The sequence below is a fragment of the Nerophis lumbriciformis genome, linkage group LG04 (assembly GCF_033978685.3).
Source record: "Nerophis lumbriciformis linkage group LG04, RoL_Nlum_v2.1, whole genome shotgun sequence".
Classification (NCBI taxonomy): Eukaryota; Metazoa; Chordata; class Actinopteri; order Syngnathiformes; family Syngnathidae; genus Nerophis; species Nerophis lumbriciformis.
The window spans coordinates 59,262,501-59,286,779 of NC_084551.2; the positions used below are offsets into that span (position 1 = coordinate 59,262,501).

Below are 24,279 nucleotides of genomic sequence, written 5' to 3' on the forward strand. Positions count from 1 at the left end.
TTAACTATAAGAAATTTACAGTTAACGCGTTATTGTCGCATATATATATATATACATATATATATACAAAAAAAAAAATATATATATATATATATATATATGCGACAATAACGCGTATATATATATATATATATATATATATATATATATATATATATATATATATATATATATATATGCGATAATAATGCGTTAACTATAAATTTCAATAAATATTTTTAACGGCCGATTAACGCAAACACTTCCTTTTTGACCCTCAGGCCGTGCCGTAGCAGGGGGAACTTGGATGCAGTTCACTTGCTACTGATGAGCCACAAGCGAGCAGAAAATGACAAAGGAAAGGCTACTTAATGGAAAGGGTTCAAAGCCATAACAAGTTTTCTCTCGAAAATATAATAATTATTTTTCACCGTGAGAAAAAGCGACATCCCTGCAGCAAACGCCTGCTGCGCGGATCGATCTAGAGGTGGGTGGAGCTTCACTTCCGTGTTCAGATTACGGCTAAGGTGCATTGATAACGTAACATTTACATTGTTACTGTGACTGATTCAGTAAATAAGATGACATAAAAGCTCAACAGAAATGCAACACTGTCGGCAGGATGTCGAAAGGAGACGTTTTTATCACACACTTTTCCGGCTTCAAAATAAAAGAGCTACAATATACATCCAGTTTAACTCCGTTGAGGGGTTTCTCCTTAATGTACGGCTTCATATTAGCAGCCACACCTAACAAAATAAAGTAATATAATGCATTGTAGCGTCCAGGAGAAAACAAAGTCTGACTTTCTTTTTAGCATTTATTGCCAATTTTTTTACAACAACGGGCTCAATTCCAACAAGTATTTCCTCCGTGCTTCACTTCCAGACACACAACTTGTTCGTTCTCCGCCGACATGGTGTGTTTGCAGACCATGGGAAAAATGGCCATCATAACACACTAACGTACACATTAACACCAGCAGGTAGTTACAGTATGAATGGCTATATATAGTTGTTATTTGCGCACTATTGACTAGTGATGCACCAAAATTTGGGCCGGAAAAAGACGTACTTTAATCACCAGAAGTGCTTCTGAAACCGAAGTGATGACGTAAGCTATATATACTAGGTTGTCTGGAGCGGAGGAAGCGTGTCCGCGCTGTGGACGTACTTTAATATATTGGCGATATACCCGCGGACAACGATCTCCACAATTTAAGATGACACTGGCGGCTTTTCCCAGCAAGGCGAAGCAAGTGTGACGTCAGGCTCTCTGCAGCTTGCTTTTTGTCACGGACATGGCGCGACATAATCTAAACAGAGACTCTCAACATGAGTACAGTCTCCAATAACACTGAAAATAGATGCTAGATTTGTTGCCAATTGTTTTTATTACATGAAAAGTGACTAAAAGAATTGGAGAAATCTCAACAAAGTACACTGTACAATAAGCAGCAACAATTTAAAAAATATATATGTTAATACTATGATAATAAGAGATTTGTTTTGAATGCATATATACATTGTTTTGCCTTTTTAAAGAATATATGCATCATAGCAAATCATGTGATGATGTCATACTGACCACGCCCCTAACCACACCCCCCACCACCACAGGTATTTTGGCAAACCCTGACATTAACAAAATGAAAATGTCATACATTACGATCATGATTTGTTAGAGATGTTTTGTAGTGTTAGTCTGTGATATTTGCACCTTAAGAAATCAGTTGAGGAATATGAGGGTGTGTGGGGTGGGGGGTATTTTTCGGGCTGGCTGAAATATTGTGTAAATTCTTTCATAATATGTTCTGATGGAGTACCCAATTACAGAATGATTAGCAGGTTCAGTGTTACATTTTATTAATTGATAGAGAAGGTTAAAATATTGTCATGCAGCAATATGCAGACCATTAACTTGTACAACATGTCATGTACGGTATATCAGAAGCATTTATTCAGGTAAAAAAATTATTTGAATAGGGTACACGTATTATTGATGAGAAATAATACGCATCTGCGGTATTGCGATTAATTTTTTGAGTTAACTATGAACAAAATGGGATTAATCGCGATTAAATATTTTAATCATCTGACAGCCCTAATATATGGATACATACATATACACATACATATGTATGTGTATATATATATATATATATATATATATATTTTTTTTTTCATAACATGGTCACTACTGCCTAGTTTCTCTTGTTATATTCTTATTTTACTGTTATATTTGTATTCTCAATGTTGCTTTTTATTTTTATTCTTATTGTAATATTTCTCTATTTTGTTTCCATTCATACCCCCATTATTTACTTTTTACTTTTTAAATTCTATCTCAATTCTGTACACTGCTGCTGGAATTTTAATTTTCCTGAGGGAACTCTCCTGAAGGAATCAATAAAGTACTATCTATCTATCTATCTATCTATCTATCTATCTATCTATCTATCTATCTATCTATCTATCTATCTATCTATCTATCTATACATATATATATATATATATATATATATATATTGTTCTTTACAAGTGTATGTAAACCTTTGACCGCGACTGTATATATATCAGTGACGTGCAGTCACTAGAGGCAGGTGAGGCCCCGCCTCACCTGCCATCATGGAAAGAAAAAAAATGTAAAAAGAAAAAAATTGTATTAAATTGTTATATGTATCCAGTGATTATACTATAAAGTTATTTTCCATTTAACTTCACCAGTTTTAGATTATTTTTATTTAAAATCGCTGAATTTTCACATTTGCCGTTCAAATACTGAGAAGAGACGGTGCGGTGAACAGCAGCCAGTTGAGGCACGTCACTGCGTTGTGCCTCACCATGGATTGCGGACTCGGCTAACTGCTGGCCTGCTGTGCAGTGAAACCGTATTGCTATATGAACTATATTATACATTTCCATAGTTTAGTTAGCTGAGGTATATAATGTACAGTGTATTTTGTCAACAACTGTATGTGTGTAACGTATTTCTTGTGCTGAGCGATCATAAAACGGCTGCAAAAGACGCACTGGCTGAGGCTCGCAGTAATCCGCCTCCTGCACCCCCGCCGTAGAATTGTTATATCAACTAAAGCCCACACTTAAACTTTCCACGTGCAAGATTGAATCTATTTAAAAAAGTTATTTCATAAGAAGCCAAAAAGTGCAAAAACAATAATGTTCGTGTTGGAGGAGTTGTGAATGACTGCAGGGCCACAACATTAGGTACACCTGCAGACTGCAGGTGTACCTAATTCCCAACTCCTCCAACACGAACATTATTGTTTTTGCACTTTTTGGCTTCTTATTAAATAACTTTTGTAACCTATTTTTATGGGCTTTCCTCTTTGTGATGTTAAGTTCCTGTTATGCGCTGTTATACAGTATATGCCTTAAGCTCTTATTTTGAAGGCGCTAAGAGCGGAAGTGATAACACGTTGGAGTGGAGCGGAGGTTTTTGAAAGAATGTAAATAAAGTGGTCCTCGTGTAAACTGGAGCCTCCGTGTTTGTTATTTTGTAGTTTCATACAGTATAGGCGACATTTATAAACCCTCGGTTACATTTTTTTAAATAGATTCAATCTTGCACGTGGAAAGTTTAAGTGAGGGCTTTAGTTGATATAACACTCCTGTCAGGGGGTGCATTAATCCAGCACAACAGCGGCGCATGGACTTCATTTATAAGTAAAGGTAAGACCAAAATGACGTTTTTTTTAATTAAATGTGCTTTTTTGTGTGCTACAGTTTGTATGTGTAAAGTTAAAGTTAAGTTAAAGTACCAATGATTGTCACACACACACTAGGTGTAATAAAATGTGTCCTCTGCATTTGACCCATTCCCTCGTTCACCCCCTGGGAGGTGAGGGCAGCAGTAGGCCGCAGCGGCGCCGCGCCCGGGAATAATTTTTGGTGATTTAACCCCCAATTCCAACCCTTGATGCTGAGTGCCAAGCAGGGAAGAATGCTGGTATGAGCTTTTAAACATAACCTGTTAACTGCTGCCAATCAAATGGTGAATAAGATACTCTTTAGGGTTCATATGTTTGTAAATCTGACTGTGATGAAGTCAGTGCCTCACCAGCCATCAACATCACCGCAGCACGTCACTGATATATATATATATATATATATATATATATATATATATACAGTCGCGATCAAAAGTTTACATACACTTGTAAAGAACATAATGTCATGGCTGTCTTGAGTTTCCAATCATTTCTACAACTCTTATTTTTTTGTGATAGAGTGATTGGAGCACATACTTGTTGGTCACAAAAAACATTCATGAAGTTTGCTTCTTTTATGACTTTATTATGGGTCTACTGAACATGTGAGCAAATGTGCTGGGTCAAAGGTATACATACAGCAATGTTAATATTTGCTTACATGTCCCTTGGCAAGTTTTACCGCAATAGGGCGCAATTGGTAGCCATCCACAAGCTTTTGGCAACCTTCTTCTTGAGTTTTTGACCACTCCTCTAGACAAAATTAGTGCAGTTCAGCTAAATTTGGTGGTTTTCTGACATTGACTTTTTTCTTCAGCATTGTCCACATGTTCTCACCGGGGTTTAAGTAAGGACTTTGGGAAGGCCATTCTAAAACCTTCATTCTAGCCTGATTTAGCCATTCCTTTATCACTTTTGACGTGTGTTTGTGTCATGATCTGTGCTTTGGATCATGTTTTATGTTATTTTCTGTTTAAAGACTCCATAGTTCCTGGTTGCACTTCCTTGTTTGTTTGTTACCTTGACAACCATTAGTGTCACCTGTTTCACATCTTGGACTCACGCACCTGTTGCTAATTATGTACACCTGTCTCTGATTAGTGTTCGGCCGCTCACCTGCTGCCCGAGCACTAATCAGAGGCATTATTTAAGTTTGCCTTTGACAGTCAGTCGGCCTGGCGTCATTATTTGCTTCATGCAACCTGTTACGGAAGTTTTGTTTCATGCCAAAGTTTTGTGAGTATTACTTGTCTCAAGTTAATGCTAAGTGTTAGCTTCTTTGTTTCCTGTGCTAAGTTTTGTGCTTTAGCTCCAAGTGCGATCAGCACGTTGTGCCTTTGCTTTGTGTTCCTTTTTTGTTTGTACCTCTTTGAGTTTTGGGTAGTGATGGGTTGATGAGGCGTCATGAAGCGTTTCGACACATTGCAAAACTGTATTGATACTGTGTCGATACTGTGTCACTAAATACTGACATCTCCTGGACATTAAAAATCCCTACAGGCAACCTATGGACCGACTCAACTGACACTGATTTTATGCCCTAGTACAGGGGTCACCAACCTTTTTGAAACCAAAAACTACTTCTTGGGTACTGATTAATGCGAATGGCTACCAGTTTGATACACACTTAAATAAATAAATATATTGTCATTTGTAAGTTACACGTAAGTGTGATTTAAACAAGAATAGCTAAATAAATAAATTTATATACATATACAAAAATGGGTATTTCTGTCTGTCATTCCGTCGTACATTTTTTTTTTCCTTTTACGGAAGGTTTTTTGTAGAGAATAAATGATGAAAAAACACTTAATTGAACGGTTTAAAAGAGGAGAAAACACGAAAAAAATAAAAATAAAATTTTGAAACATAGTTTATCTTCAATGATTGATTGATTGATTGAATTTCGACTCTTTAAAATTCAAAATTCAACCGACAAGAAGAGAAAAACTAGCTAATTTGAATCTTTTTGAAAAAATTAAAAAAATAATTTATGGAACATCATTAGTAATGTTTCCTGATTAAGATACATTTTAGAATTTTGATGACATGTTTTTAAATTGGTTAAAATCCAATCTGCACTTTGTTAGAATATTTAACAAATTGGACCAAGCTATATTTCTAACAAAGACAAATCAGTATTTCTTCTAGATTTTCCAGAACAAAAAATTTAAAAGAAATTCAAAATACTTTGAAATAAGATTTATATTTGATTCTACAGATTTTCTAGATTTGCCAGAATAATTTTTTTGAATTTTAATCATAGTAAGTTTGAAGAAATATTTCACAAATATTCTTTGTCGAAAAACCAGAAGCTAAAATATTTATTATTCTTTACAATAAAAAATAAATTTACTTGAACATTGATTTAAATTGTCAGGAAAGAAGAGGAAGAAATTTAAAAGGTAAAAAGGTATATTTGTTTAAAAATCCTAAAATCATTTTTAAGGTTGTATTTTTTCTCTAAAATTGTATTTCTAAAAGTAATAAGAAGCAAAGTAAAAATAAATGAATTTATTTAAACAAGTGAAGACCCATCCATACATCCATTTTCTACCGCTTATTCCAAGTGAAGACCATCCATTTTTTTTCCATTTTCTACCGCTTATTCCAAGTGAAGACCAAGTTTTTAAAATATTTTCTTGGATTTTCAAATTCTATTTGAGTTTTGTCTCTTTTAGAATTAAAAATGTCGAGCAAAGTGAGACCAGCTTGCTAGTAAATAAATACAATTTAAAAAATAGAGGCAGCTCACTGGTAAGTGCTGCTCTTTGAGCTATTTTTAGAACAGGCCAGCGGGCGACTGATCTGGTCCTTACGGGCTACCTGGTGACCGCGGGCACCGCGTTGGTGACCCCTGCCCTAGTATATACAATAATATAAACCAAGTCATTGTATTTCATTTAGGATTATTTCATATCTTCATTTAAATAAAAATATATTTTTATCTTTTTTAGATACAGTCAATAAATAATGTGAACATGTATCATAACATGGAAAACTAAGAGAACGTGTTGTGGATGATTGTGGACTGGGAATTGTTTTAATTAAATTTTTTTACACATTTTTATTTAAAAAAAAAAGAAGTTTTTCCGACGTATTACATTTTAGACGATTTCTCTTCTTAGTTATTATTTCTCCGGCTGTAGAAAAGACACGCTCACAGGCCACAGAGGAGGCGTCAGTGCGACACAGTTCGCGTATCGGTCACGTGACCAAAACAGCTCATGATCGGTCACGTGACTTTCTAAAAGCGGTACACGCACCGACACAGGGTTTTGCTCTATGAGCTCGACGCATGCGCTGATGCATCGGTGTTGCCGGACCCATCACTAGTTTTGGGTAATTAAATCATGTTTTTATGTCCGGAGTAGTCCATTCTGCATCCCGGGAGAACAACCCGTAGTGACATTTTGGGGTCATTGTCCTGTTGGAACACCCAACTGTGCCCAAGACCATACTTGCCAACCCTCCCGGATTTTCCGGGAGACTCCCGAAATTCAGCGCCTCTCCCGAAAACCTCCCGGGACAAATTTTCTCCCGAAAAACTCCCGAAATTCAGGCGGACCTGAGTGACGTGTTGACAACACACAACAACAGTGTCTACCGTAAAGCAGTTCGTCTGCCGTAAACAGCAATGTTGTGACACTTTTAAACAGGACAATACTGCCATCTACTGTACATGCATATGTGACCCACCCATAATGTGTCACATTTTTCTGTTGATTTATTTATTTTATTTTGTGGTTTGAATTCGTTTTTGGAGCTGTCATTACACATTTATCAGTATTCACATTGGTCAGTAGGGGGCAGTAATTGAATGCTATCACCTGCAGACCGGAAGTGGCTTGTCATTTTGATGAGCGCGACCAGTCTGTGAACAATTGGAACGTCCTGTGTGCTTTTTCCTCCTGTATAACAGGTTAGTTTTGGTGAATCAACTCACTGAATAATATCCATGTGATCTTTATAAGTTTAAGTACACATTCTGATGGTGGAGCCTAACTCTAAAGTGTTTGTGAGTTGTAGTTTGTAAATGAACACTGAAATTCAAGTATTTATTTTATTTATATATATATATATATATATATAGCTACAATTCACTGAAAGTCAAGTATTTCTTATATATATATATATATATCTTAACCACGCCCCCAACCACGCCCCACCCCAGACCACGCCCCCACCCCCACCCCCCGAAATCGGAGGTCTCAAGGTTGGCAAGTATGCCCAAGACCCAACCTCGGGGCTGATGATTTTAGCTTGTCCTGAAGAATTTGGAGGTTATCCTCCTTTTTCATTGTCTCATTTAAAGCAGCAGTTCCATTGGCAGCAAAACAGGTCCAGAGCATAATACTGCCACCACCATGCTTGACGGTAGGTATGGTGTTCCTGGGATTAAAGGCCTCACCTTTTGCTGGGTATTGTGGCCAAACAGCTATTTAATCTGGCCACATAACCTTCCTCCAGTCCATGTGTAGTCAGATGAAACAAAAATGGAGCTGTTTGGCCACAATACCCAGCAATATGTTGGAGGAGAAAAGGTGAGGCCTTTAATCCCAAGAACAACATTCCTACCGTCAAGCACGGTGGTGGTAGCATTATGCTCTGAGCCTGTTTTGCTGCCAATGGAACTGCTGCTTTACAGAGAGTAAATGGGACAATGAAAAATGAGGATTACCTAAAATCATCAGCCCGGAGGTTGGGTCTTGGGCGCAGTTGGGTGTTCCAACAGGACAATGACCCCAAACACACCTCAAAAGTGGTAAAGGAATGGCTAGAATGAAGGTTTTAGAATGGCCTTCCCAAAGTCCTGACTTAAACGTGTGGACAATGCCGAAGAAACAAGAAAACCAACACATTTAGCTGAACTGCACCAATTTTGTCAGGAGGAGTGGTCAAAAATTCAAGCAGAAGCTTGTGGATGGCTACCAAAACTTGCCAAGGGACATGTAAGCAAATATTAACATTGCTGTATGTATACTTTTGACTCACATTTTCAGTAGACCTATAATAAATTCATAAAAGAAGCAAACTTCATGAATGTTTTTTTGTGACCAACAAGTATGTGCTCCAATCACAAAAAAGGAAGAGTTGTAGAAAATATATACCCAATGTGGCCCCCTTGTCAAAATGTTTGGGGACCTCTGGTCTAGAGAAGTGAGGACTAATCTAGAGAAGGTTGGTCAAATCTGCTCACCTCGTCTATGCCGGCGGGCCTTGGAGGGCTTGAGCACGTCAGCGTGACCCATGGAGCTTAGGAACAACATCGCCAGCGCCACCAGACCCAGCTGCATAGTCCCTGTTGACTTCCTGGCTGTACAGGGTCCGTTGTGGACTAGCTCGGGTGGTGGACAGGTGGCCAATCCTGTGCTACACAGGTGAATCAAACAATGGCCAAGATGCTTTTTCTCTCTGTCTTTGTGGTGGTCCTTCCAGTCTAGATCTTGCTGCACCCACCAGTCTGAGCAGCGGCGGGTCCAGAGGGAAATGGAGATGGAGGTCGCCAAATCTCGGGCGTTTCAACCCATGAAGCTGCAGGGGAGGCTTCTGTTCTGTTGTTAAAGCTCATGAGCGCGTCTTTTTGACTCCAACGAAGACGTGCAGATGGACTGACGGGTGAACACGGACTCGTGATGATAGTTTGTGCTAAAACCTGAAAAGGAGGGAGAAAAGAGTCAAAAGAAAAACAATCATCAATGTACCTTAAATTATAGCTGTAAAAAAGACACGGTGTTAATTGGAGAAGGTTTGTTATTTTCCAAACTAAAAAAATATATTTTCTTTAAAACATCAATGATAATTTGGGGTGCACACTGCAAAAACTGAAATCTAAGTAAAATGAAATATCTCAAATAAAGGTGATATTTGCTTATTTTCTGTCTGATAAGATAATTCTTCTCACTAAGATTTATGTTAGAGTGTTTTACTTGTTTTAAGTGTTTTGGTCCTAAATGATCTCAGTAAGATATTACAGCTTGTTGCTGAGATTTGATGACCTATATTGAGTAAAACATGCTTGAAACTAGAATATCAACTGTTGCAAAGCTGTGTACGGAGCCCCTAAATTTCTTTTTTTAATAATTTTTTAAAAATTTAATTTGTATCTTTTGCGCATGAGATACGTGTCTAAAAAAAATAGAAATAAAATAAATTTTTTTTAATTTTTTTTTATAACTTTATAAAAAGTTTCTTGTGCGTACGAGACCTCGTGCGCAAGAGATACATGTCTAAAAAAATAAAAAACAAAATAAAAATTATTTAAAAAAAAATTCCCTCATGTCCCTTTAGGGGCTCCGTAGCTCTGTCATCAACATTCACAAGTATAAAACTACTTAAAAAAAAAAATTTAAGTAATAATTTCTTATTTCAAGCATGAAAAAAAAAACTTTGACACAATTGTGTCTCATAATTAAAACAGATGACTGAAGGGTGAACACGGACTCGTGATGATAGTTTGTGCTAAAACCTGAATAGGAGGGAGAAAAGAGTCAAATAAAGGGATCGGGGGCAAAAGAAAAACAATCAATGTACCTTAAATTATAGCTGTAAAAAAGACACGGTGTTAATTGGAGAAGGTTTGTTATTTTCCAAACTAAAGAAATATATATATTTTCTTTAAAACAATGATAATTTGGGGTGCACACTGCAAAAACTGAAATCTAAGTAAGATGAAATATCTCAAATAAGGGTGATATTTGCTTATTTTCTGTCTGATAAGATAATTCTTCTCACTAAGATTTTATGTTCGAGTGTTTTACTTATTTTAAGTGTTTTGGTCCTAAATAGAAGCATTTAAGTCCCATCTTAAAACTCATTTGTATACTCTAGCCTTTAAATAGACCCCCCTTTTAGATCAGTTGATCTGCCGTTTCTTTTCTTTTTTCCTCTGCTCCCCTCTTACCCACATATGCGGTCCTCTCCAAGGTTTCTCATAGTCATTCACATCGATTTCCCACTGGGGTGAGTTTTTCCTTGCCCTTATGTGGGCTTTGTACCGAGGATGTTGTTGTGGCTTGTGCAGCCCTTTGAGACACTTGTGATTTAGGGCTATATAAATAAACATTGATTGATTGGTTGATTGATAAATGATCTCAGTAAGATATTACAGCTTGTTGCTGAGATTTCATGACCTATATTGAGTAAAACATGCTTGAAACTAGAATATCAACTGTTGCCAAGCTGTGTACGGAGCCCCTAAAGGGGGATGGGGGAAATTTCTTTTTTTTATAATTTTTTTTATTTTAATGTATCTCGTGCGCACGAGATACAGGTCTAAAAAAATTAAAATAAAATCAATTAAAACATTTTTTTTTTTATAACTTTATAAAAAGTTTCTTGTGCGTACGAGAACTTGTGCGCAAGAGATACATGTCTAAAAAAATAAAAAATAAAATAAAAATTATTTAAATTTTTTTCCCCTCATGTCCCTTTGGGGCTCCGTAGCTCTGTCATCAACATTCACAAGTATAAAACTACTTTTTTTTAATTTAAGTAATAATTTCTTATTTCAAGCATGAAAAAAAAAACTTTGACACAATTGTGTCTCATAATTAAAACAGATGACAGCCAAATGGACTTTGCTGTTTTATTTTCAATGAAGCAATAGATAATATTGTAGCGTCCCGGAAGAGTTAGAGTTGCAAGGGGTTCTGGGTATTTGTTCTGTTGTGTTTATGTTGTGTTACGGTGCGGATATTCTCCCGAAATGTGTTTGTCATTCTTGTTTGGTGTGGGTTCACAGTGTGGCGCATATTTGTAACAGTGTTAAAGTTGTTTATACGGCCACCCTCCGTGTGACCTGTATGGCTGTTGACCAAGTATGCATGGCATTCAATTGTGGGTGTGTGTGTGAAAAGCCGTTAAGGCACGCCCCCAATATTGTTGTCTGGGTGGAAATCGGGAGAAATTCGGGAGAATGGTTGCCCCGGAAGATTTTCGGGAGGGCCACTGAAATTTGGAAGTCTCCCGGGAAAATCGGGAGGGTTGGCAAGTATGACTGGGAGACGCAACTGCTACGTCCGTGTACCACTCCAGCGGCGTTTTAAAAAGTAATGCATTTTACTTTTTGAAACCGATACCGATAATTTCCGATATTACATTTTAAAGCATTTATCAGCCGATAAGGTTCAGTGGCCGCATGCGTGGATTGAACTCAGGACCTTCGTATTGTGAGGCACATGCACTAACCCCTGTGCCAAAGTCTTGAACTATACAAAGTATTTCAATGGTTGGAATCTGCGCTTTTACATCATATACTAGTTACTATGGTAATGTAATTAGTTACTATGGTAATGTAAATAGTTACTATGTGTGTGGGGGTGTGGCCTGCGGACCTGCAGCGAAGCTGGGTGTGCCAGGATCGGCTTTGAGATCAGTAACAGGTGCGTAGATGACACAGCTGAGAGTGTTTGTCTGATCACCTGTCACTCTGTTAAAGGCAGCAGTCGGGAAGGAGAGGGGGAATGGTGGAGAGTTGGCAGTCGGAGCACGAGTGAGAGTGAGAGTGAGAGCTGAGACTGAAGAAAACCATTCGTGTGCTCACTGGCGAGATTGAGACACGAAAGACATTTGCTGAAAAGCATGAAAGAACAGTTGTTGAAAAACAAATCATTGTTCGCAAAAATGACCGAGGCTGTCATGTCCGTCATTGGTGGTCCAGGGAACCCTGAGGAGCAAGACTTCCACACTATGGTAATCTAATTAGTTACTATGGTAATGTGAGTCAGAGCAGCTCAGACGAGGCACCAAGCAGTGTGGGTGGGGAGCGTTTCCACAGAGTGATTCCAGAGCCTGAAATGTGGGTGTCAGGGACAGACGCGGAAGGAGATTTTTACAACAAAGTTCTAAAGCTTAGTGATATATCAGATGTATCAGATTGTAGATGTTTTTTGTTTTTTTACCCTTCGCGTTCATATTTGGCTGTGTTTGTTGCATTTTAGTTGCGTTTCGCTTGATTGTAAAATTTGTCCATCGAGAGGGTGTGTGACATGAACTTTGTAATTGTGAAAAATGTAGACAATTGTCAAACAAATGTTAAACCAGGAATGGTAAGATAGCTGGTTGTGTCCATGTGATATTTTGTTGTTTTCACAAAATGTTACTTTGAGTAAGTTGCTAACAGGACCCTTGTTTTAAATGGTTTTACCCTTTAAAATCGTTTTTAATGATATTTATTTTTATATAGTTTTTATATTGGTTTTATATTTATTTATTTTTTGGTGGAGCATAATCTTGTTTTTAATATTGTTTTTAACATGGCTGTGCAGCACTTTGGAAACATTCTTGTTGTTTAAATGTGCTATATAAATAAAGTGGATTGGATTGGATTGATTTACTAAAGGCTTAGTGGCCACATGCGTGGACAGCACCTTTTAGCTCTTATTTCCAAAATTGTGTACACTACTGAATTGGGGTCTTATGGCCGCTTATGTGGACACTTATACTGCCATCTGGTGGTGTCAGAAGAGTATAACATACAATGGAATTTGGAAAAAAAGTGTAAAAATAAGAATTAAACATGAAGTACACGTTTGTGTACTTACGGACTAAGTACCTCATGTCAAAAGATGATTCTTATTTTTTATTCTAATTAGGGTCCAATAAGCTCAAATAGCAAAGATAAATATAAAAGCATGTAAGCATGTAAAAGCATGTAAGCTTGGGCCTTAAGAGGTTAAGTTACAAAACCCAAAACCAGTGAAGTTGTCACGTTGTGTAAATGGTAAATAAAAACAGAATACAATGATTTGCAAATCCTTTTCAACTTATATTCAATTGAATAGACTGCAAAGACAAGATATTTAATGCTAGAACTGAGAAACTAGTTGTTTTTTTTTGCAAATAATCATTAACTTAGAATTTCATGGCAGCAACACATTGCAAAAAAGTTGTCACGGGGCATTTTTTACCACTGTGACAATCACCAGATAGCTCACAGCACACTAGTGCGCCGCGGCACAGTGGTTGAAAAACACCGTATTAGATGGTAAAGATTCCATTTAATATACCAAAAATATGGTCTGATTACAAGAAAATTAGAAAAAGCTCTGTAACATAACCAATTGAGGAACTACTGTAGTCCAAACAGCTATATGCATGCATCCTGTCTTCATATTAGGAATTTCTGTAGATTCTTATTGTCAGAATAATTATATCTAAGTTATCACAAAACTTTCTGTTCCCGGCAAGCAGACAAAAGCTGTCTTTGATCTTACCAAGCAAAAAGCTTGTAAAACTCTCACTGTGTACGATGGGAAGCAACATGAAGGCGTCAGTTTCTTTGATCTATTGTAATCCACAGGAAGATTTTGTCTTGACCCGAGATCTACAAAGCAGAGAGGAAGCAGGACCTGACGCAAGCGCCAGGCATCTTTTCTTTGAACTGTTTTGTGACCGAGGGCAACGGCTGTTTACGACCCCTCTCCCCTTATTTTTTGGGTTTTTTTTTGTGTCATGCCCAGCTTCTCAGGCAAATCATATAGTTGATGTAGATGCCCATATCGGCTGTTCAGATTTATTTACAAAAGAGAAGTGTAGGATACTTCTCTTGTTGTCTTATTTGTATTTGACTTTATTAAATGTATTTACATTATCATTTAGTGCAGCCGGGCCGGAGCAAGAGGGGATAGAAAGAGAGAAAAAAAGGAAGACAGAGGGGGAAATTGTGGGGACAAGAGAGGGATTAGACAGAGAGACAAAAACAACAACAGCAAACACAACAACAACAATAGAGCAACATCAGCAAATGCGATATGTACGGCTGTTTACGACCCCTCTACCCTTAGAAACAGCTGTTGCCATGTAATCGGGGAAAGTCCAAACAAAATAGGAGGCGTGCAACCTTTCGTCAGAGCAAGGTGGAAGACTGTGCAAAGAGTACTCCCCAGACGTTTCTCCTCAATGAGCTAAATTGAATTCTGTCTCTGTTCAATTCCTTGCTTCTTGTCTGTTTAATAGATGTATTCAGTGTTTGAACCTGACACTTATAGTAAATGCTCATTTATGTAATGGACTTGCTGTTGTGACCCGCGTCACAGGGGAAAGCAAAAGTAAACAACAAGTTTGAGTAATGTCAAGTTATAAAACGATGGCACATGGAATTAATTAAACATTGTTGTAATTATGACCTAATGGGGATATTTAGCTACTTTTAAAGGGTAATATTAGGTTAAAAAAAAAACTAACCGAGACATGAAGGCGTTGGTTTCTGATCTATTGTAATCCACAGGAAGATTTTGTCTTGACCCGAGATCTACAAAGCGGAGAGGAAGCAGGACCTGGCGCAAGCTCCAGGCATCTTTTCTTTGAACTGTTTTGTGACCGATGGCAATGGCTGTTTACGACCCCTCTCCCCTTATTATTATTTTTTTTTGTGTCCTGTCCAGCTTCTCATGCAAATCATATAGTTGATGTAGATGCCCATATCGGCTGTTCAGATTTATTTACAAAAGAGAAGTGTAGGATACTTCTCTTGTTGTCTTATTTGTATTTGACTTTATTAAATGTATTTATATTATCATTTGGTGCAGCCGGGCCGGAGCAAGAGGGGATAGAAAGAGAAAAAAAGGAAGACAGAGGGGGAAATTGTGGGCACAAGAGAGGGATTAGACAGAGAGACAAAAACAACAACAGCAAACACAACAACAATAGAGCAACATCAGCAAATGTGATATGTAAAGCTGTTTACGACCCCTCTACCCTTAGAAACAGCTGTTGCCATGTAATCGGGGAAAGTCCAAACAAAAGAGGAGGCGCGCAACCTTTCGTCAGAGCAAGGTGGAAGACTGTACAAAGAGTACTCCCCAGACATTTCTCCTCAATGAGCTAAATTGAATTCTGTCTCTGTTCAATTCCTTGCTTCTTGTCTGTTTAATAAATGTCATCGGTGTTTGAACCTGACACTTATAGTAAATGCTCATTTATGTAATGGACTTGCTGTTGTGACCCGCGTCACGGGGGAAAGCAAAAGTAAACAACAAGTTTGAGTAATGTCAAGTTATAAAACGATGGCACATGGAATTAATTAAACATTGTTGGTTAGTGCATCTGCCTCACAATACGAAGGTCCTGAGTAGTCTTGGGTTCAATCCCGGGCTCGGGATCTTTCTGTGTGGAGTTTGCATGTTCTCCCCGTGACTGCGTGGGTTCCCTCCGGGTACTCCGGCTTCCTCCCACTTCCAAAGTCATGCACCTGGGGATAAGTTGATTGGCAACACTAAATTGGCCCTAGTGTGTGGATGTGAGTGTGAATGTTGTCTGTCTATCTGTGTTGGCCCTGCGATGAGGTGGCGACTTGTCCAGGGTGTACCCCGCCTTCCGCCCGATTGTAGCTGAGATAGGCTCCAGCGCCCCCCGCGACCCCAAAGGGAATAAGCGGTAGAAAATGGATGGATTGATGGATGTTGTGATTATGACCTAATGGGGATATTTAGCTACTTTTAAAGGGTAATATCAGGTAAAAGAAAAACTAACCGAGACATGAATGCGTTGGTTTCTGATCTAATGTAATCCACAGGAAGATTTTGTCTTGACCCGAGACCTACAAAGCGGAGAGGAAGCAGGACCTGACGCAAGCTCCAGGCATCTTTTCTTTGAACTGTTTTGTGACCGAGGGCAACGGCTGTTTACGACCCCTCTCCCCTTAGAAACAGCTGTTGCCATGTAATCGGGGGAAGTCCAAATAAAAGAGGAGGCGTGCAACCTTTCGTCAGAGCGTGGTGGAAGACTGTACAAAGAATACAGCCCAGACATTTCTCCTCAATGAGCTAGCAAGTTTGTTTGATAGAACAGGCTTGAATGTAAAGTAAGTCTACACTTCTCCAAAATGCGCTAGCTTGATAATAATTTGCATTGGCTTTGCCATATTCATGCTACTGATGATTAGCATGAGCGTTTTTACATGGCGATTTCAACACCACTGCCAGAATAATTGTATCTAAGTTATCACAAAACTTTGTGTTTCAATGAGTTCCCGGCGAGCAGACCAAAGCTGTCTTTGATCTTACCAATCAAAAGGCTTGTGTAGGATGGGAAGCGACATGAAGGTGTGGGTTTCTTTGAGCTATTGTAATCCACAGGAAGATTTTGTCTTGACCCGAGATCTACAAAGCGGAGAGGAAGCAGGACCTGACCCCCCTCCAGGCACCTTTTCTTTGAACTGTTTTGTAACCAAAGGCGACGGCTGTTTACGACCCCCATACCTTTAGAAACAGCTGTTGCCATATAATCAGGGAAAGTCCAAATAAAAGGGGAGACGTACAATCTTTCGTCAGAGCGTGGTGACACTGTACAAGGGTACGCGTTTCTCCTCATGGAGCCAAATTGAATTCTGTCTCTGTTTAATTCCTTGCTTCTTGTCTTGTTTAATAGATGTCATCAGTGTTTGAACCTGACACTCATAGTAAATGCTCATTTATGTAATGGACTTGCTGTTGTGAGCCGCGTCACGGGGGAAAGCAAAAGTAAACAACAAGTTTGAGTAATGTCAAGTTAAAAACGATGGCACATGGAATTAATTAAACATGGTTCTAATTATGACCTAATGGGGATATTTAGCTACTTTTAAAGGGTAATATTAGGACAAAAAGGAACCGAGTGGGCGTGACACTTCTGCTGAAGTCCTGACCGAGCCAAAACAAACAAGAACAAGATGCAGCACCTGTTTCTGACATGAAAGACAGACAATTGGCCCTCAGCGCACGCCTGGAACAAGGCTGCGAACAACAGTGAGTAACGCAACACGTGTGCCAGAAACTCTTTCATAACGTTACTCGGCTGAGGGGCGGCTCGGGACGAGCGCTTCATTCCAGCGACCTGAGACCTCCGACTTCTTCAATGCATGAGGTCAACTTTCGTCTGTTCGTTTATTTAATAATAAAAAAAAACTCTTTAGTGTTAATAGCCCACTGTTGAACCTTTATGGCTCTATGAAACACAGCCCTGCAGATTAAATGGCCTCCTTTGCACGTGTGATCCATCAATTATTTAAGCCCTGAAAGGCAATCCATTGGTAACACATCCAACCTGTCTGCGACCTTCACACAACTGCAAAACAAGGTGATATATACACCTGACATCCACTGTAATGATACCAAGTACAGGAGCGTATCTAGTCGAATCTACCATATTTTTTATTGTTACAAAATATTTTTTATTTAAAAAAAAAATTCATATTATGTTTATAAACTCAGGAAATACGTCTCTGGACACATGAGAACTTAAATTATGACCAATGTATGATCCTGTAGCTACTTGGTATCGAATCGATACCCAAATTTGTGGTCTTATCCAAAACTAATGTAAAGTATCAAAGAAGAGAAGAATAAGTGTTTATTACATTTTAACAGAAGTGTAGATAGAACATGTTAAAACAGAAAGTAAGCAGATATTCACAGTAAATTAACAAGTAGATTAATAATCAATGTTTGCAGCTTGTCCTTTATAATGTTGACAAAATAATAGGTGTATAAATGACACAATATGTTACTGCATATGTCAGCAGACTAATTAGGAGTCTTTGTTTGTTTACTTACTACTAAAAGAGAAGTCGTCTAGCATGTTCACTATTTTATTTTAGGACAAACTTGTTCTTCAATTACAATAATAAACATATGTTAAATGTACCTGTGGAGGGGGGCGTGGCCTGCGGGCTTGTCGCAGAGCGGGGTGTGTAAAGACCGGCCTCGAAGTCAGTGGCAGGTGAGTAGATTGCCCAGCTGAGGCTTGTTATCTAATCACCTGTCGCACTTATTAGCAGCAGCCGGAACGAGAGACGTTGTCGGAGTTGGAGCCTAAGAGAGACACACGCCCAGAGACAAACGCATATTGCTTGAAAGCAAGCCACCCCCGGGGGTTTATGCAAAATAAAAATACTTCGTTCAAACTGTCTACCGGGCTCCCGAAGATCTGTCGGCCAGGAGAACCCACCACAGGAGGGAAACCTCACAGTACCCTAAGATTTTTTTATTCAAATAAAGCCAATAATGACATTTTTTGTGGTGCCCTTTATTTAGGAGATTATGCAGTTTCACCTATTTGGGTTAAAAATATTTTTTGCAAACCAGTAATTATAGTCTGCAAATAATGTGCAGTTGTTGAGTGTCGGTGCTGTCTAGAGCTCGACAGAGTAACCATGTTATACCATACCATATCAGTAGGTGGAAGCCGGTAGCTAATTGCTTTGTAGATGTCGGGAACACGTCGTGTGAGACGACGATGGTTTGTCGTGATCACAATAAGCAGACGACAGCAGGAGGCAGTGTGCAGGTAAAAAAGGTATCTAATGCTTAAACCAAAAAATAATCAAAAGGCGAGTGCCCCTAAGAAAATGCATTAAAGCTTAGGGAAGGCTATGTAGAACGAAACTAAAAGTGAACTGGCTATAAAGTAAACAAAAACAGAATGCTGGAAAACAGCAAAAACTTACAGCGTGTGGAGCAGAGACGGCGTCCACAAAGTACATCCCGTACATAACATGACAACAATGTCCACAAAGAAAAAGATAGCAACAAACTTGTTTGCATCGAGGGCCACTTGTAAGAGTGGATATATATGAATAACAATGTACAAGGATTTTCCTCATGATATTACATATTTGTGTATGAATTTGATTTCTATATTTTTTTTCTACGTACCCTGTGAAAGAAATCTAGATTTTACGGTAGAGAAATGGCAGCTCAGTCGCCAGAATTTTATTGTACAATTTTAATGTTTTTTACAGCACCCATCCATCCATTTTCTACCGCTTGTCCCTTACGGGGTCGCAGGTTTTTACAGCATATTACTGTAAATGTAAAAACAGTCCCACTGTTATCGGCAACTGTTTTACTTGATGTCCATCCTGTCATTTTAATGTGAATGTCATTTTATGTGCAACTTTGCTGCTTCTTGGTAGGATTTGTTTCCTGGTTAAATAAATGAAAAAATAAAATAAAAAATTAAATAAGTAACTGAGCTGCCAGTTTGTTTTTATCCATAAAATCTACTGTTATTTTTACAATGTACAATTTGACAGATAACTCATCATTTGGGCTAATCAACTGGTGGCTCGTGAGTTCTCTTCATAAAACCTTTGAGAGACTCACATTTTTGCAGCAGATTAAAAAAAAAAAAAAAAAAAAAATATATATATATATATATATATATATATATATATATATATATATATATATATATATATATATATATATATATATATATATATACATTGTCAAGACAGGGACTGTGGCACAGTTTCCTGGGAGCATTGTTCTCCCGAGATGCAAACGAACTTGACTGGACATGGCTTGAAGGTAAATACATCATTTATTTTAACACTAACAAAAGAACAAAAAAAAGGCGTGCTCAAAACAGAGATCAAACTTAGCTATGAAAACAAAAACTAGCACAAAGGCATAAACTATGGACATGAAATAAATAACACTTACTGTGACCAGAACGAACAGCATGAACTATGATAGTAGTTGGGTAGTAGACGTAACAGAGGTATCACAGTTAATGTCGCCAGCCTGACTTCCTGGCAACTATCGGCTTAAATAGTCGTGAACACGATTAGCAACAGATGCGTGAGTGCAAACGTGAAACAGGTGGAACTAAGGGGTTGCTATCGTGACCAAACAGGAACTAAAAAGCGTCCAAAAACCAAACAGGACATATATATATATATGTATATATATATATATATATATATATATATATATATATATATATATATATATATATATATATATATATATATATATGGACATATATATATATATATATATATATATGTATATATATATATATATATATATATATATATATATATATATATATATATATATATATATATATATATATATATATATATATATATATATATATATATGTCTTAATAAGGTTATCCAAAAAATAGTGCTCGATACCGTAGTAGAGCGCAATATATGTATGTGTGGGAAAAAAAATCACAAGACTATTTCATCTCTACAGGCCTGTTTCATGAGGGGGGGTACCCTCAATCATCAGGAGATTTTAATGGGAGCATTCGCATACCATGGTTTATATAGGGCACAGAGTGGGTGGGTACAGGCTGGCGTAGGGGCGTGGTGATTGGCTCATGTGTTACCTAAGAGGTGTTTCCGTCTATGGCGGCATGCTGTTACAATTTCGCTGCGCTTGTTGAGGGATGACAGGTCTGGACGGTAAATAATAAACAGTTTCTCTTTCAAGCATAGGTTGCATCTTTTATTACCACTATTGTAAGGTGTGCTGGATGCAAGAATTTGCCATGTTATTGAATATTCAACATTATTGTCTTTGAGGTCCCAAATGTGTTTGCTGAGTTCTGTGGTATTTTGCAGGTTTTTGTTCCTGAAAGAAGCCTTGTGATTGTTCCATCTGGTTTTGAATTCTCCCTCGGTTAATCCTACATATGTGTCGGATGTGTTAATGTCCTTGCGTATTACCTTAGATTGGTAGACAACTGATGTTTGTAAGCACCCCCCGTTGAGAGGGCAATCAGGTTTCTTTCGACAGTTACAGCCTTTGTTGGTTTTGGAGTCGCTCTGTCTGGGGGCCGACGGCTCATTTGCAATTGTTTTGTTGTGGTTTGAGATGATTTGTCGCATATTGTTCATGCAGCTGTAGCTCAATTTAATGTTGTTCTTGTTGAATACTTTTCTTAGGGTGTTGTCTTTGGGAAAGTGTTTGTCAATCAGATTGAGGAATTTGTGTCCAATGTTAGTTGAGACGTTTTTGCTGTATGGGGGGTTGTACCAGATGATGTCGTTTCGTTTTCTGTTCTTTTTTGGCTGGTTTCCTGGCGCCAGGATGTCGTTTCGTTTTCTGTTCTTTTTTGGCTGGTTTCCTGGCGCCAGGAAACCAGCCAAAAAAGAACAGAAAACGAAACGACATCATCTGGTACAACCCCCTATACAGCAAAAACGTCTCAACTAACATTGGACACAAATTCCTCAATCTGATTGACAAACACTTTCCCAAAGACAACACCCTAAGAAAAGTATTCAACAAGAACAACATTAAATTGAGCTACAGCTGCATGAACAATATACGACAAATCATCTCAAACCACAACAAAACAATTGCAAATGAGCCGTCGGCCCCCAGACAGAGCGACTCCAAAACCAACAAAGGCTGTAACTGTCGAAAGAAACCTGATTGCCCTCTCAACGGGGGGTGCTTACAAACATCAGTTGTCTACCAATCTAAGGTAATACGCAAGGACATTAACACATCCGACACATATGTAGGATTAACCGAGGGAGAATTCAAAACCAGATGGAACAATCACAAGGCTTCTTTCAGGAACAAAAACCTGCAAAATACCACAGAACTCAGCAAACACATTTGGGACCTCAAAGACAATAATGTTGAATATTCAATAACATGGCAAATTCTTGCATCCAGCACACCTTACAATAGTGGTAATAAAAGATGCAACCTATGCTTGAAAGAGAAACTGTTTATTATTTACCGTCCAGACCTGTCATCCCTCAACAAGCGCAGCGAAATTGTAACAGCATGCCGCCATAGACGGAAACACCTCCTAGGTAACACATGAGCCAATCACCACGCCCCTACGCCAGCCTGTACCCACCCACTCTGTGCCCTATATAAACCATGGTATGCGAATGCTCCCATTAAAATCTCCTGATGATTGAGGGTACCCCCCCTCATGAAACAGGCCTGTAGAGATGAAATAGTCTTGTGATTTTTTCCCCACACATACATATATATATATATATATATATATATATATATATATATATATATATATATATATATATATATATATATATATATATATATATATATATATATCTATATATATATATATATATACATGGACATATATATATATATATATATATATATATATATATATATATATATATATATATATATATATATATATACATGTTTTGTTGAAATAAAAATAAATACTTAAATATCTGGTTGACTTATGATGGCAAATCAAGTTATCCGTCAACTTGTACCTTGTAAAAATAACAGTAAATATTATGGTAAAAAAAACCTAAACTGGCAGCTCAGTCACCTATTTAAATTTTGTATAATTTTTAAAAATGTTATTTAACCTCTATTTAACCAGGAAAAAATCCCATTGAGATTAAAAATCTCTTTTTTCAAGGGAGTCCTGGCCGAGAGGCAGCAAAGTTACACATAAAATGCCTTTCATATTACACATTAAAATGACAGGATGGACATCAAGTAAAACAGTTGCAGATAACGGTGGTACTGTTTTTACATTTACAGTAACATGCTGTAAAAACAACAACATTAAATTGTACAATAAAATCTGACTGAGCTGCCATTTTTTTTTTACCGTAAAATCTATATTTTTTTTACAGGTTACGTAGAAAAAATATATAATAATCAAATGCAAACACAAATATGTAATATCATGAGACAATAATAATATATAATAAAAAGCACTTTACATTGAGTAAACAACCTCAAAGTGCTACAGTGTATTAAAGAAAATAAAAAAATAAAAATAAAAATAAAAAGATAATAAAATAAAATAAAATAAATAAATAAATAAATACAAATAAAAACTAAAAAACTAAAGACGAATCCTTATGCATTGTTATTCATATAAATCCACTGTTACAAGTGGCCCCCTGAGGGCCCTTGATGAAAACAAGTTTGATACCCCTGAGCTACAGCAGCACATTAGTTATATCATTCACATTATGTAAAAAAATAAAATAAAATAAAATGTAATGTAAACAAAAAGGAGAGGACTTAAAGGGGTGCCTTGAGGAACGCCTAAATCACAAGTTTGGAGCCCAGTGCTCTATGTTGCTAACAAGGTTACAATTTCAATGCAAAGATCTGCCAATGTGTTGACATTGGTCCAAGTTCCTCCGTGCAACACAAGCAGTCTCGTGTTTTTAGGACATTGCTGCAAAAATGTTTGTCATTCCCATTTTTGGCCCACGGACCGCCAGTTGAATAGCCCTTTCTTAGGGCGTGAAGTCAGCTACAAGTAGCGAGCAACGCTCTTTTAGACCCCGAACCCTTGAAAGGCGACGGTCGCTCGTCGAATAATTCGGAATTTGACCAAAAAAAAACAGCGGCTAGGAGAAAAGAGGTGATGATAACCATAGAATCAAGAATGAACTAGATAAGAAGTTTCACACTGGTGTTTGTCCTACCTGCTTTGTCTTTATTGGTAATGCACAGTGAGTCAAACCCATCACATATAAGGTGTTTACATATATTTTAAAGTCACAATTACACGATATTCTCCAGGGTCGAACAAAACTCCCCAAACCTTCGCTTCTTTTGGCCTCGCTAAAATAAACACTATTAAAAATGGATCAGCTCACCCGTGTAATAAAATCCACTCTTCAGATTTTCTCTTCACACTCTTCAGGTGTGGCTGGTTCAAGAAAAAAAAATGCTTCCACTGATTACACAGCTTCCAGCAACTCTGCCATCACTGAAAATTGAACTTTTAAATTTTTTTTTAAAGAAGCAGTATAAGGAAATAGTCCAATTCAAAAGAAAACAAAGTAATATATTCCAATTATATCATGTGTTGA

General features: G+C 37.6%; 1 protein-coding gene across 1 annotated transcript in view; it reads right to left on the bottom strand.

Annotated features, from left to right (window-relative positions):
- Positions 1-9,012, bottom strand: part of rspo1 (R-spondin 1) — a 41,809-nt gene extending 32,797 nt beyond the window's left edge. The window contains exon 1 of the mRNA XM_061946277.2: positions 8,910-9,012. Coding sequence (XP_061802261.2) covers positions 8,910-9,006 — 97 coding nt within the window. The 5' untranslated portion in view covers positions 9,007-9,012. The remainder of the gene's footprint in view (positions 1-8,909) is intronic.
- Positions 9,013-24,279: the final 15,267 nt, after the last annotated feature.